General features: G+C 36.8%; 1 protein-coding gene across 1 annotated transcript in view; it reads left to right on the top strand.

Moving 5' to 3' along the window:
• Positions 1-15,084, top strand: part of LOC111160985 (ALG13, UDP-N-acetylglucosaminyltransferase subunit) — a 67,729-nt gene extending 52,645 nt beyond the window's left edge. Inside the window, 4 exon segments of the mRNA XM_022524402.1 lie at positions 3,477-3,638; positions 8,418-8,458; positions 10,165-10,348; positions 14,165-15,084. Of these exon segments, the coding sequence (XP_022380110.1) occupies positions 3,477-3,638; positions 8,418-8,458; positions 10,165-10,348; positions 14,165-14,430 (653 nt within the window). The 3' untranslated portion in view covers positions 14,431-15,084.
• The last annotated feature ends 1,477 nt before the right edge of the window (positions 15,085-16,561 follow it).

The raw sequence follows: 16,561 nt of genomic DNA, 5'->3' as shown, positions 1-16,561 counted from the left end.
ATCAGGAAAATTAAAGACTGTGGGAAAATCAGTAGGTCAAAAGGCCCAGATTTTTCAAAAGAAAAACTGAAAGGAAATGACAGAGATGGAGAAAAGACCAATAGTAAAAGAGATTCAAGACGTCAACTTTTAAAAGCTACCTAGGGATGCACATTTGGAGGACAAAACTCTTAAAACCACAAACGAGTGATTACTGTGAAAGTCAGGATAATGGTTATATTATGGTGGGAGGGAGGGTTGTGATTGGGATAGGACACAAAGATGTTTTCTGTAGTGACTGGCAGAGTTTTATTTCTTGGCCTGGATAGTGTCCACCTTAAAACAATTTGTTGTGATTTGCTTTCTGTATCTGATTCACTTATAATTTAAAAATTAAGTGCTTAGCATAGTTCCTGGAATAAAAACATTCAATATATGTTCATTAATGAGCATAGAAAGTTTGCACTGAAAATGTTATTGTAGACCCTGGTTTTACTACTTTGTGCTAATTGCAAGGAAAAGTATTAGATGTCTGCTTTGGAGACTACTGAGCATAAGATGAAATGACAGGTGAATCAAGCATTGGAGTACCTCATTTATGCAGTCCTTGAAAGCTTACCATTTAAATGCCAGGTTGTGTTCTGTGTAGATACTTCTAAAAATGTATTTTACTTCTTGTTCTTTGAGTCACTTATCAACCTCAGCTGTAACTCTACTAGGTCATGGCTGCTATTTAATCGGTCTTTAACATTCCTTTCACTCCTCTAGATGAAACAGCTCATGTTTCCCATTGTGTTATTCATGTGTCTCTCTGGCAGCCCCAACCCATCCTCCATTATGAAGTCACTTACCTGCCAGGTGATTAGATGTGATGATTGCCTTTAATATGAATCTCCTCATAGGCATTAAATACTATTAACTGAGCTTTGGTAACTGTTCCCAAGGCTTTTCTCAGGGCCAAGACTAGTGAAAATTTAAGAGAGTGCCAAAAAACCACAGTAATCAAGGTAAATAAAACTTTAATGTACTTTATTTTTCTTAGAACATGTATATACATAGGAGCCAGGTCAGGGAGTAGGAGGACAGAGGGAGAAGGAGAAAGAAAATTTTGAGCAGTCTCCATGCCCACCACAGAGCCTGATGCGGGGCTCGATCTCACAACCCTGAGATCACCTGAGGGATATCAAGAGTTGGATGCTTGGGTTGCCTGGGTGGCTCTGTCCACTGTCTGCCTTTGGCTCAAGTCATGATCCTGAAGTCCTGGCACTGAGCCCCATAGTGGGCTCCCTGCTAAGCAGGGAGTCTGCATCTCCCTCTGCTCCTCCCCCTGCATGTGTGTGCAAGCTCTCTCTCTCTTTCTCAAATAAAATCTTAAAAAGAGTTGGATGCTTAACCAGGTGCCCCTAATCTAATTTTTTAAAAACCAAGAGTAATCCCCCCCAAAAAATCCATGGTAAATAAAGGATCAAAATTTTAAATAAAGACAGGGTCTGTGGGCCAGGCTTAGGGTGAGTTGAGTGAGGAACTCTTTGGATCATGCAGGTACAGGCTTGGATCCTGTCTTCATTTAGAATTTTGATATTTTACTAATAGTGGATTTTTTGGAGGCATTATTTTGGTGGCCCCTTGAATTTTGCACCTCACTGCACCTAAGTCCCCCACCCAGCCCTTTGATCTGTAGAGAAGTCATGCCTTACTTTGTATATTCATGTGCTCTTCTGAAACGTCTTGAAGCAGACTGTAGCTTCGTAAACAGGGGAAATAAGCATTTTGAATGCACTACGTTTGTTTCCGTTAATATTTTAGGGAAGTTTGTATTGTTGTGGAGCTATCCCTTAGATTCTAACTGTTAAACCCATAGAGCCCTGTTAAGTTTACAAATGAGATGCTCATGTATGTCTAGAGCATTTGGAAATTATAAAAGCTTTTTCTTCAGGGATGTACTATAATATGCATTTTCAGGGAAAGTGAGTTCAGATAAAATAATCTCCAAATTTCTTCTGCTCTGGATTCTCTCAGGCCCATGAGAACTTACTTAGCTATCCATGTCTAGTAGTTGGTTTTTTCCTAGTGATCATAATCACATTCTGCTATCTTTAGGTAATTCCTAATTTATTTTTTTTAAATGGTGTGATTTGAATGCTAGTTTAAAAGGAATATAAGTGGAGCTTTGTTGAAAAAGCCATTACTTTATAGAAAACAAATTTATAAACCCTTTTGAATATTTGGAGATAAATTCTAAAAATTAAATGCTTCTTCTAAATTTGTGAAAGTGGAGATTTCTACATACATGACAAAACTCCAAAAACAGTTGAGCATGTTTTAAAATTTTACTGTTTAATTTAGATACGGTAAGAATCATTTTTGGTGCCCATTTCTGAGATTGGACAAGGTGTAGAGTTGTTTATCCAAGTTTTAAATCACCCTAAGACATCCCCTGTCGCTGTTAGCCTGTAACTGTATAAAGGCTATTGTAAGTATTTATGTTGGTGAATAAAAACAAGGATTATTTCTAATACTTGACCTTAAATTCCCCTTGCTAAATTATCAGAATCACAAATTCAGCTTATGTACACTGTTCCTGTACTAAACTTAAGTGTTCTACAACTCTGAACTTAAATCTTTATTGAACAATGAGACTAAGGTTTCTCTACTTCTCAGGGTTAAAATTATAGTGCAGGTAACACAATAAATTCAGTACTTAAATGTCTAAGTTGGCTAAAATGATTGAATTGAATGGTTGTATCACCAAATCTAACAAATTTATCTGGTATGTGTATAGGAGATATTTATTTTTACTATGTTGGAACAGTTTCATTTCCTTTGTCTTCATAGAGGAAGAATGTATTCATATTTAAACATAATTATATTTGAATTTCTTACGTCAAAAATTGAAACTCCTGAATGAATATTGTTTTTCCTATAGCCACAGGTATAGAAAGTCAAAGGGATAAGATATGTCATCTAGCCTGTGTTAGATTCTGTGTGTCCTTAGAATTAGAACTGTCATGGTTTAGAATGCCCAATATTCCAGTGATGCTATGAAGTAGAAACCTTCAAGGATTACTTAAATCTGTGATATGTGTAACTTAGTCTCTCTTATTAGCTTCTACATCTTGTGATTTGACTAACGATGGCAGAAGGCTGAAAACATCCTTAACTTTGTGTTAAGCTAAGTAAAAATTTTACTTTAATGGTATTTCATTTATGTACTTGTTAGCTGATGTTTTTTTAAAGTCTTGATGGTCAAAAGTGCAACTTCCAGTTTTTTTTCCTTTTAATTTCAAGTAATTACTTTAACTCAAAATAACCTGTAAGGAGCTCCCAGTTTCAACTGGCATGTCTAAGAATGTGGGCAATTCACCTTCTAAATTTTTAAGTCAAACCATAAGAATTAGAATTGTTTGACCATATTGGGGACACAAAAGTAGAAGATGAACTACTCCTTATAAGGTGTTACAGTTGTGCATTTGCTACTTTTTTTTTTTTTTTTTTAGTGATTGCTTCACCATCCTATCCATACCTTTCTGCTCCTATTCCTGCTGCTGCTGGTTCTTTACCACCTCCACCTCCTCCTCTTGAGGTGGGAGAGGCTTCAAACTTACCACCACCACCTCCACCTTATTCCTGTGATCCAAGTGGCAGTGATCTGCCTCAAGGTAAGGAGATTCTGAGACTTGTGTGAGGGTTATTTAGTCTGAATTTTTTTTTAGAGCATATCTCTCTCTCGTTGTCTACTGGGGGTAGGGTCCAAATGGAAATTGACCTGAGAGCATAATGTCAGGTAAATGACTAAAAAAAGAAGGAATTAAAAGCTGATAAAAACTTCTCCATAGTCAAGAAGTGGATAGTTTTTTGGATAGCTACAAGTCTGTCTGGAACATTTTCTCTTTGTTCTCTCAACTTTTTTTTTTTTTTTTGAAAAGCAGGAATTGATACCAAAATTTCTCCATTTCTTAAATTCCTACCATAAGTGTATGAAATTGTTATAGCCGTTGATATTTAGGATTCCAAGTGAATTTTGAAGTTTGAGAAGTTTGTGGGTTTTTTTTTGAGGAATTGGGGGTCTGATTTGCTTCAGATTTTAGTCATGTGGTCTTGTTTAATTAAACTAAGAAGTAGCTTTCCATTGAAAGTTCTTTGTTAACTCCTCAGTTTGGCTTGTCTCTCAAGAGAATTGTAGTTGAAAGTTGTTTGTAGCTTGTTTATACTTCTTTGCTGTAAAATTCTCTAGATTTTTCTAGCTGCTTCTCTATTTTTAACTCCTGCGTAGTAACCAAAATCTTCAATTCCATGCTGTTCTTTTTCTCTACCTTACAACTTCATTATCATCTTTATATACATGATTCGTAAATCTATCTGGTCCTGGCCTCTGAAATTTGTTACTTACCCCTAGCTACTTTGTAGACATTTTCACTTGGCTTTTTTTCTTTCATTTCAAACTCTTATCTTTAATGAAATTCCTCATCTTTTATCTCCCCTTTCTTCTTTCCAGGCTGGGCAAAACACTGACTCCTTGGCTTTCTATTTTGTTAATAGTGCTTCATTTCTGCCTGATTTACCCAGTATCTAAACCCTAATCCCTTCACTCCTCTTCTCTCACTTACCTATCCCTGCCCAAGATCTATTCTGTGACCACATAATGGTGATTTTGCATTTCCCAACATTTCATTTTGAAAAAACCAGGGGCACCTGGGTGGTTCAGTAGGTTAAACGTCTGCTTTTGCCCCAGGTCATGATCCTGGGGTCCTGGGATGGAGCCCCATGTAAGGCTTCCAGCTAAGTGGGGAGCCTGCTTCTCCCTCTCTTCTGTGCTCGTCGTGCTCTCTCACTACCTCTCTCTCTCTCTCTCAAATAAATAAATAAATAAATAAATAAATTCTTTTAAAAAAAGAAAGAAAATGTTCAAATATACTATACATGAAACTTGAATTTCAATATGAATATTCATGTATTCACCACCTAGATTCTATCCATTAACTATACTTGCTTTATCACAGATCTGCCTGTCTTTCCTTCCATCCATCTCCTTGTCCATCAAGTCATCCATTTCAATTTTGGTGCATTCCAAAGTAAATTGCAGACATCAACATTCTTCACCATAAAAACTTCAGCGTATATCATATGACCTTTCTGATATGAGGAATTTGAGAGGTAGGGTGGGGGGTCATGGGGGTTAAGGACAGAAAAAATGAAACGAGATGGGGTTGGGAGGGAGACAAACCTTAAGAGACTCTTAATCTCACGAACAAACAGGGTTGCTGGGGGGTGGGGGTTAGGGATAGGGTGACTGGGTTATGGACTTTGGGGAGGGTATGTGCTATTCACCAGTGAGTGCTGTGAAATGTGTAAGCCTGATGATGCACAGACCTGTACCCCTGGGGCAAATAATACATTATATGTTAATAGAAAAATAATTTAAAAAAAAAACCTTCAGCATACACATCATTAAGTAGAGTTTGGAGTTTATTTTTTTCTTTTGATGTAAAGTTGTAATGTACAGATCTTAAATGTATACTTGCTGCGTTTTGAGAAATGAGTAGATGCACCTTTGTGTAACCCACATCCCCATCAAAATATAAAATAATACCATTATCTCACTGTTAACTCGTGCCCCTTCCCAGTCTTTTTCTACCCCTGCCTCTACTTACCCTCAAGAGGTACTCACTGTTTGATTTTTTTTGTCAGTTTCACTTGTTTTGAAATTTCATATAAATATACAGTATATACTTGTTATGGTAGGCTTCTTAAACTCAGCCTTATATTTTTGGTATTCTACCATATCATTGCATGTATCAGTAGTCCATTAGCTGTTATTGCTCAGTATTTCATTGTATAAAAATTCCCATTTAGGGGCACCTGAGTGGCTCAGTCCATTAAGTGTCTGCCTTTGGCTCAGGTCATGATCCCAGGGTCCTGCTCTATGTTGGGCTCCTTGTTCAGTGGGGAGCCTGCCTCTGTCTCTCCCCCAGCTCATGCTCTCTCTCTCGCCCTCTCAAATTTAAAAAAAAAAAAACAAAAACTTAAAAAAGATTTTATTTTTATTTATTTATTTGATAGACACAGCGAGAGAGGGAACACAGGTTGGGGGAGTGGGAGAGGGAGCAGTCTTCCTGCTGAGCAGGGAACCTGAGGCAGGGCTCGATCCCAGGACCCTGGGGTCATGACCTGAGCCGAAGGCAGACACTTACTGACTCAGCCACCCATTCACTCCCCAAATAAAAAAAAAATATTTAAAAATTCCTGTTCAGGGGCGCCTGGGTGGCTCAGTGGGTTAAAGCCTCTGCCTTCGGCTCAGGTCATGATCTCAGGGTCCTGGGATCGAGTCCCGCATCGGGCTCTCTGCTCAGCGGGGAGCCTGCTTCCTCCTCTCTCTGCCTGCTTCTCTGCCTACTTGTGATCTTTGTCTGTCAAATAAATAATTTAAAAAAATTCCTGTTCATTCTTTTGTTGGTAGATATCTGGGGTATTTACATTTTGGGGCTTTTGTGAATAAGGCTGTGAATATTCTTAGAAAAAGTCTTTATGAACCTATATTTTCATTACCTTTGGGCGGTACTTAGGAGTGGAATTTATAGGTCATAGAAAGGTGTGTGTTTAGTTATACAAGGAACTGCTGGTCATTTTTCCAAAGTTGTATCTTTTTCTACTTTTTTAAAAAGATTTTATTTTAGAGAGAGTACAAGCACGGGGAGGACAGAGGAAGAAGTAGACTCCCTGATGAGCAGGGAGCCCAATGCAGGGCTTGATCCAAGGACCCTGCAATCATGACCTGAGCCAAAGGTAGATGTTTAACTGACTGAGCCACCCAGGCGCCCCTTATCTCTTGCTAGTTTTGTAAGAATTCTGCGCCTGATTATTTTACTTCTAAACATCTTCTGACGTGATCTATTCAAATTCTTCCCCCTCCAGTCTCCCATTTTTCTGTTAAAATCTGGTTATTTTCATGATATCCTCCATTATATTTCAAAGTGATGTTTTTGAGTTTTTATAGTCCCTTTCTGTGCTCCTTTTTTAAAAACAGCTTGAGATCTAATTCACATACTATAAAAGCCACCCATTTGAAGTGTACAATTCAGTGGTTTTTAGTATATTCACAAATATGTGCAATCATCACCACTATTTCTAGAACATTTTCATCACCCCAGAAAGAAACCCTGTACCCATTAGCAGTCATTTCTCATTCCCCTGGGCTACCACTCTTCTACTTTGTGTGTCTAAAGATTTGGCTCTTCTGGACATTTGACATATATGAATCATGCAATATGTGGTCTTTTGTGACTGGCTTCTTTCACTTAGCATGATATTTTCAAGGTTCATCCATGTTATAGCATGTATCTGTACTTCTTTCTTATAGCTGAATAATATTCCATTGTATGGGTATGCCACATTTTATTATCTATTAGTTGATGGACATTTGGGTTGTTTTCTCCTTTTTGCTGCCATGAATAATACTGCTATGGCCATTTGTATACAAATTCTGTGTGAACATACATACACACACCAAGGAATGGAATACTGTGCCATTTGTGAATTTGCTTCCTGCTATTATCTTTTGATATTCTTTAGTTTAACCTTTATACTCCTATACTCCTATTTACTGTGGAGTCTTTATACTCCCACATAATGGTTCAAAATATAAAAGTTGATTGTTTTAAAATGGTAGTAAATATATTTCTACATATCAGAGGTCTCCAATTTAAGAAAGAGGGGTTTACTTGAAGTTTGTTAGTGGGACTCAAGTTACTTAGAAGAATGTATAGATCCCAGGCCAATCAATAAAAACACATTTAGAGATACAATTAGAATGCTACGATTATTCCCTCTTCTCCCATACATCTAGTTTTTATTGTGAAATATGTTAAGTTCTATGGAGAAGTTTTTATCACCTTAGGATATAAACTATTTTGAGTTACCTTTCTTACTGCCTCCTCTTTTTGGAGTTATAGTGGTATGGTATGTTAGTCATGTTAAGTAAAAGAGAGGTGAATTGTTTCATACAGTGCTAGTTACATTATTAGGCAACATTAATCATGGCATTAGTAGAGCATGAGTTTGTACTGTGTAGTAGCTCTATTAACAGAAGACCATTATGATTGGTTATGTACTAAATTGCTTGTCTCAAGAATAAAGTCTTGATTTTACTCTTGAGATAAGCAAGAGAATGGCTTTACTGGATTCTTTCTAAATATTAGCAGAGTAGTATTTCTGCCCAATATTAAGACTAGAAATAAAATATGTATTTGGTAATTAAACCTTGCATCAGAAAATGATCTTACCTGTAGTGGCAGGTAAGTGGTCATTTACTATAAGGTAGAATTGAGGGTGATGTTGATGCAGGAAGACTACATTTATAACTAATACTCAAAAAGGCTCTTAAGTGGTAGTTCTAATTGCTTATGTCTTCTAGTTTTTAAAATTAAGATTTTTAATTTTAGATACAAAAGTTTTGCAGTACTATTTCAATCTGGGATTGCAGGTAAGTCATGATAAAATTGCTTTGACAAACTCTAGATTAAAAATGTAAGCTGGTTTGATAATCAGACTCTCAAACTTTAAAAGCCACGAACACTGTGAGGAGCCTAAAAGTTGTCTTTAGAAGATAATTCTGAAGATGATATAAATCAGTTTTGTACTTGACCCTCCCAGTGCTTCAGTTCCTCTTATAAAATAGTTGTTAAATTATGGCAAGTGGGGGCTCTAAGCAACACAACTTAAGCATTTATTGACCTCCATATTTAGCATCATATATGTGCCAACCCTTCACTGTGTTTTTCTGTTTCAGTAATAAATGGATCATTTGTCTTGCCTGAAACATTTTTATGGTTGTTTCTACATGTTATATGAAAAGTAATTGGACTGATTCAAAGATATTTAAAGGGCTCTATTATTTTTAAAGCAGTTATGTGTTCATAGATATTTACCAAACATTGATTTTCACCACTCCCCTGAATTGTAGAAGGGTGGGGTACTGACAAATATCTTAATACCCTGAAAAGTGTCTCTGATTTCAGGTAAGAGCTCTTTTATTTTATTCTTTCAGATGTCATTTCCCCCCTGAAATACACCTGACTTCTGATATAACAAGATGGCATATTTCCTAAAATGCAATGATGGATTTTAAGATTTGGCAGATGATAGTAAACTAGACAGACTCCTGGATAATGCTTAGATTAGTTCGTATTCCCAGACTCTGATTTCACTAAAATGTTGGGCATTTCATTTCCAGAAAACTATCTTCTCCAACTGGCACACATTTATAAATTAAGCATAGTGAATAGGTTTTTTGTTCTTTGAGACTATTTCCCAAATGCAGTTTCAAGAATTGAAAATATAAACTACTTGCACCTTCAGTTATGTTAGTTTATTACAATTACATGTGGAAACATTATAAGTCATATTAGATGTCTGAGGCATTTTATATTAAAAGTAATAGCATTCATTATAGTACTTGTGAACTAAAGTATAAAGAAAATCGAAATCATATGTACAACCACTATACACTGTGATACATTTCCTTATAGCTTATTTATCTCTTTTACAAAATAGTTGACTAGGCTCTGTAATTTTTTTTAAGTTAACAATATGAGCATTTTTTCCTTAATTATTTAACAACATAATTTCTTTAATTGCCTGTATTATATCCCATCACGGGTATGTCATAATTCATCCAGTTCTCTATTGTTGAATATTTGGGTGGTTCACTCTTATTTTTTTAGTTAACATACAATGTTATATTAGTTTCAGGTGTACAGTGTAGTGATTTAATAAGTCTATACACTATGTTGTGCTCATCACATATGTAGGCATCTGTCACCATACAACGCTATTACAGTACCATGGGTTATATATGTCTTATGCTGTACCTTTCATCCCTGTAACATATTCCACCCTATTTTGTTTTTTAAAATAGTGCTAGGAAAGACATCTTGGTATACAGATCATTGTGTATATCTGTAATTTCCTTAGGATGCCTTCTTAAAAGAATTCATGTATTCAAATAGGAGATACAGATGCTGCAAAAGGTCTTAAAGTTGTAGTAGAGAATAGATTTTCCAAATGTTCTTTTAGGTCAAAAATGCTACTCTACCTGAAAATCATAGCCCAACTTTTTTTTTTAAGTGAGGAACTCTGTACTACTTTAAGAAAAGAGATAGTAAAGTGTTTCTTTCTTTCTCACCCAAGTGCTATCACCACAACTATTGGCACTCCATGGTCTATGTGCCACAGATGCAGCAGCAGCAGCATCTTCATGTAGAGAATTATCCAGTCTATTCTGAGCCATCTCCTCTGGTAGAGCAGACAGTTCCTCAGTTGTATGGCGAGGTGGGGAGACAAGAAGGCACACAGGTGGAAGCATCAACAAATGGTGAGTATGTAATGAGAGTGCCTGCAAGAAGGACAATTGGACTTTATTATGTGTAATTTAATAATAACCTTCAAATATCTCATTTGGTCCATATTCTAGACCCATGTTTTCTTGTTTGTTATAGAGAGTGAGTGTGAGCAGGGATGGAGGGACAGAGGGAGGAAGAGAATTCTAAACAGGCTCTGCGCTTAGTGCGACCCTGATGCAGGGCTCAATATCACGACCCTGAGATGATGACGTGAGCCGAAATCAAGAGTTGGACACTTAACTGACTGAGCCACTCAGGTGCCACTAGGCTCATGTTTTTTTAAAGCATGGTATGTGGACCCTTGGAGTTCTTCAGACCTTTTTAAGGGATCCATGAAGCCAAAAGTATTCATCATATATTACACATATCTTAGAGATTTTATTTGTCTCTTCACTGTCACATTTTGCATTGAGGATTCAAAAATCAGTAGTAGTAAAACTGCTGCCACCCAAGCACAAATCAAGGGAGGGTCACTAAACAGTGCCTTCACTACCATATACAGTCCTGATATGAAGATGTCAGTAACTTTTGGTTTTAATCAAAAACGTTATTTTTACTAAATATTTATCTTTGAATAATTGTATGTAATATTCTGTGTGACAAAATGGGGACTATTCCTAAAATATCATACATACTGAAATATGATTAACTTAAAAGAATTTGTGAGGTTGACTAATGAGCTGAACTAATTTTTTTCATGCAAGACTATTTTTACTTGAATGATAGACAAACTAGGGTTATTTAGACTTGTGGATCTGGTAGGCATTTTCTCAAATAACATGAGCCTGTCACTTCAAGAAAAAAACAACCGATAGTATTTGTTGTCAAACATAAAAATTCCTTGGGGAGCCTGGGTGGCTTTGTCAGTTGAGCATTTGGCTCTTGATTTCAGCTTAGGTCAGGATCTTGGGCTACATGTCCAGCGGGGCGTCTGCTTTTTTTCCCCTCTCCCTCTACCCCTCCATCCATGCACGCTTGTCCACAGTCTCTCTCTTTCTCTCTCTCTCTCTCTCTCAAATAAGTAAATCTTGGAAAAAAACAAAGATAAAAATCTCAGCTTTCAAATAAAAATTAGAATTTTGGAAAACTTATATCTGCTGCTATGAACTTGACAGCTTCTCAGTACTTTTCTAATAAGATGGAGCTATTGGGGCGCTTGGCTAGCTCAGTCAGTAGAGCATGCAACTCTTAATCTCAGGCTTGTGAGTTCAAGTCCCATGTTGGGTGGAGAGATCACTTTAAAAAAAAGCTTAAAAAAAAGATGGGGCTTTTACTGAATGTGGTTTTTCACATTGTATAATAAAATGTGTTAACATTTGGGAGATCTGTGTACCACAGTAAAATAATACTTTTCCAATTACCAATGCATGGTGTTACCTATGTATAATTTTGTAAAAGATAAATTCAAAGCATAAGGTAAACTATGGATTTCAATGTTGAGAGAGTATGAAAAGTCCACATTGCTACTTACTTTGGCAACTACCACTTACCTAGTTTTGGTGTAGCATCAAAGAATATCTAATTATCTGAAAAGACTGATTATTAAAAGATTTCTTCCAGCTGCATATCTGTATGAGGCCATATTTTCATCATATACTTCAAAACAACATACCACAGTTGGTTAAGTACAGAAGCAGATGTGAGAATCCCGTTGTCTTCTATTAAGCCATATATTCAAGATTTGCACAAATATAAAACAATGACACTTATCTCACAATATTTTTGTTTTGGAATATAAACTTATTTTTATAGGAGTTAATAAATTTAACTTTCTCAGTTTAATTCCTAATACAGTAAATATTGAAATAACTCACATAAACAAAAGCTGTTTGAGATCCTTAATTTTTAAGAGTGTAAAGGGATCTTGAGACCAAAAAGTTTGAGACCACTGTGCCAGACCATAAAGGTGGTTGCTGTATGAGTTAACAATATAGTATAGATGGAGAGGCATTTTTAAAGGGTTTAGAATGGGATCTTGACTGCCCTTCTTGGAAGGAATCGGCAGGAGGTAGAAAAAAATTATGTAGACTAATCAAACCACATCTGGCTCACATTCCAGTACTGCTGCTTAATGCTTATGATCTCAGCTAGTTACTTTACCTCCCTAAGCCTGATTTTCTGTAAAATGGGAAATAATCTGACTTGCCAGGGTTGCTGTAAGAACTAAATGAGATAAATTATATGTATATAGAAGTATACTGTGCCTGGTGCATGTGAAAAATGTGAATTTCCTTCTGTTTCTCCCTTTATTTGAAGCCTATTAATGGTTTGGAAATATTAGTACTACAGATCTTAGCCCTGCTGTTCACCTAGTGTTCATGTGATATGGCCCATTGTAATAAAAATTAAAGTGTCGACCTTCATTGCATTTTAGTACCATGTACCTTTTATAGAACTATTTTTTTAAAAGTAATTTGGGTTTTTTAAAAAAATATTTATTTATTTGACAGAGAGATCACACGTAGGCAGAGAGACAGGCAGAGAGAGGGTGGGGAGCAGGCTCCCTGCTGAGCAGAGAGCTCGATGCGGGGCTCGATCCCAGGACCCTGAGATCATGACCTGAGCTGAAGGCAGAGGCTTTAACCCTTTGAGCCACCCAGGCGCCCCTATAGAACTATTTTTAATTGTAAACCATGAGACAGTGGCAGTCTTCATTCCACAGAGTGTGCTCATCTACATAATCCCAGGTAATGAAGGACTCCTTTTTAATATTTACATAGTCACTATAGCAAGGACAGAACTACATCTGTTTCCACTAAAACTGACTCATGGTAGCAAAAGTGGTGTAAAATTAAAGCGTTGCCAGGATCTTAATGACATTCAGCATTAAATGTTTGGTCTTTAGGATGCTCTTTTTTTTTTTTTTTTTTTTTAAGATTTTATTTATTTTTTTTACAGACAGAGATTACAAGTAGGCAGAGAGGCAGGCAGAGAGAGAGGAAGGGAAGCAGGCTCCCTGCTGAGCAGAGAGCCCGATGCGGGACTCGATCCCAGGACCCTGGGATCATGACCTGAGCCGAAGGCAGCGGCTTAACCCACTGAGCCACCCAGGCGCCCTTTTTTTTTTTTAAAGTAGGATGCTCTTAAGAACCTTCAAGTATAGACCAGATTGTATACACACCAGAGTTTTTAATTGCTAAAGTAATACATAATGGTTATTTGGAAAATATGTGTCACAGTGGGGAAACTATTGGATGACTTAATTGGGAATTACCCTTATGAGAACTTAAGTGACTAGAAGGACTCTAGAGAATGTTCTTGTATGTATTTAGTCTGTAGGTACCTAAATCATCCCAGAAAGATAGCTATCTTTAGGTAGACTACATTTGACCCATTATACACACACATACATTTAAATTTTTATAATTAGAAAATTTTCATATAATCTTCTAGCAGCCTGCTTTAGTCCTTAATGTTCATATCAAAGGTGCTCTGGGATGCCTGGATGGCTCAGCCGGCTAAGCTTCCAGCTCTTGATTTCTGCTCAGGTCATGATCTCAGGGTCAAAGAGATCGAACCCTGCGTTGGGCTCCATGCTAGGCATGGAGCCTGCTTGAGGTTCTTCCCCTCTGTCTCTGCTCCTTCCCCACCTCTTTCCCTCTCTAACTAACTAACTAACTAACTAATTAATTAATTAATTAAAATAAAAGTATTCTTGCCACATTTGCTGCGGATCTTTCCTATAGTTAGTGCTAAGTTTCACTTTTACCTGAACATCCATTTATGTTGATGTTTTAGTAAATCTTTGTATATAAAGTGTGTACTATATTATGCATTCTTTGTTTCAGGTACTTTTCCAAATGCTGACCCTGCATCTGTCCCTCATGGAGCATTCTATTATCCAATGATGTCAGATCCCTATGGGCCACCACCTTTGCCAGGTTTTGATTCCTGTCTTCCTGTTGTGCCAGATTATCCCTATGTTGCCCCTTGGCATCCAGTTGGTGCAGCATATGGTGGTTCTTCTCAAATTCATGGTGCTATGAATCCTGGGCCAGTTGGCTATATTGCTTCACCTCCCTCAGCTTCTCATTACCTACCTCAGAATATGTAAGATTGAGCAGTATGAAGTACTCTTGCACTGCCATTTTTTGCTGTTTTAGTTTTTAAAAAGTATTTTATGTTAGTGTTTAAGTGATTTAGGTGGTTAGGGTGATTACTGTTGTATCTTATCTGTCTTTAAGATTATTTTATCTTTTGATTTAAAATACTACTTTAAATAAAGGAATATTACTTTGGGTTGTGGATAAAGAAATTGAGATGGATGTACAGGCTAGCCCCATATTGAACATATTTCATCAGCTCTTTTCCTGTCAGCCAGCTTGTCAACTTTGTATTAGCTGATGGTTCCAGTTGATAAAAGGAATAAATCCTACAAACTATTTCCTTGGTTCAGATGTCACACATCATATTAAACCATGCAAAATTGGAATAACTCGACTTTTTTCTAGAAAATAAAAAAATGAACATTTGCTTCTGGATAACTAAATATTAAATGAGAGAGTTTTTCGGGCTTCTTAAGAATTGTCTGAACTGAGTTATGTTCTGTGATATTAATCAGTTTTGAAGGCACCTGGTGCTCTGCTTTAGATTTATTCCATATGCTCTTTGATATTGGATTTATGTAACTGTTTTACTGCACAGTATTGAATTGTTGTCCTTTGCACAGTTAGCAGTAAATAAAAATTAGCATTTAAAATTGCTAAAATGAGTGGGGTTTTCTTCTTTTTTTCATGGCAACAAAGAGTACCAGATACTTGATTGTTCTAATGTTTTTCCCCTGCTATTTTGGTGGCAAAAAAAAATGTGATTTTATGACATGAACTGGTGGGTCCCCATTGAAACGTTATTCAGTCTCAAGATGTTATGATGCATAATACCAGCTCTAGTTCTTTTCCCTTGAATATGTCCCTTTTTAGCTTGTGGGGGTTCTTTTAATCTTTTTTTTTTTAAGATTTTTATTTATTTATTCGACAGAGAGAGATCACAAGTAGACAGAGAGGCAGGCAGAGAGAGAGAGAGAGAGAGAGAAGCAGGCTCCCTGCTGAGCAGAGAGCCCGATGCGGGTCTCGATCCCAGGACCCTGAGATCATGACCTGAGCCGAAGGCAGTGGCTTTAACCCACTGAGCCACCCAGGCGCCCCGGGTTCTTTTAATCTTAACTTCCTTATGGAACTGTAATCTAGACTTAACTTTCTCATTGTCCTATACTTTCAATAGTTGTATCTTTTAGTTTTTATTTTTAGACTTACCTTACATCTCTGTAGGCCTGCCTTATCTTTTCTCTGACTTTCTGTGAGACCTATTTCATCTTTTCCCTTTTATCTACCCAAAGACCACAAGATCCTTGTATTCATCAGTTCTCCTGTAAGGGGTTATTCATAATGAACGCTTTGCTGTATCTCACCTGACAAACAGCTATTGAAAAAGTATTCTTTGGTTGCCACAAAACTTATTTATATTGCCATCTTTAAAGGTTATTTATGCTTGTGAATTAGTCCATTTTTCCCACCTTCAGCTATACCCTGGCAAAAAGAACCATTGAGAACCTCCAGGCTCCAGGTTCCTTAGCAGCCTAAAAGTACTGGAGGAGAATCCATTTTAAAGAAGATATCCTATCTTCAATGTACTGTTCTCAAGATAATTGATACTAATGAATTCTAAATCCTTGTACTAGTTAAGACTCCTCTTTCTTAATAGTTAGGGAACTGGTTGTGTTTTGTTTTTACATCCTTCATCTTGAGAAGTCCTTACTGTACAAATTGACATCAGACTTTAGGAAAGAAAGATAGGACAACAGTGTGCTGATCTTTGTAACAACCTGACTCTCTGTATTACTGTTTTAGCTTCTTCTCTCCTGACCTCCTGGATCCTCAGTGTGTGCAGCCTACAAATTGTTTGATGTTTTAAGTAAAGGTTTATTTTGGTCAAGCTTAAAACATGGAGCAACCTGTCTCCAGAATTTTTCAAATATCCTGACATTTCTGGAATATATATAACTCACAGCAAGTGATTTTCCTGTATCTGCAACTCTCAAAGGTTTACTAATTAGCTCGTAAGGATTGTTTTAGAAGGTTATAGTCTATCTTGAGAATGTGGTTCTGGAAATTGTGTGGTTTTGAGACAAGCATGTTTGCCTTAGGCTTCTAGTTGATTTGTTTCTATTTTAAGCTTGGGGTTGCTGC

This window comes from Enhydra lutris, unplaced genomic scaffold (genome assembly GCF_002288905.1).
Source record: "Enhydra lutris kenyoni isolate GAN:26980312 unplaced genomic scaffold, ASM228890v2 scaffoldscaffold80, whole genome shotgun sequence".
NCBI lineage: Eukaryota > Metazoa > Chordata > Mammalia > Carnivora > Mustelidae > Enhydra > Enhydra lutris.
Note: the sequence above shows the minus strand (reverse complement) of the source record. Positions and strands in the feature narration are given on the sequence as shown.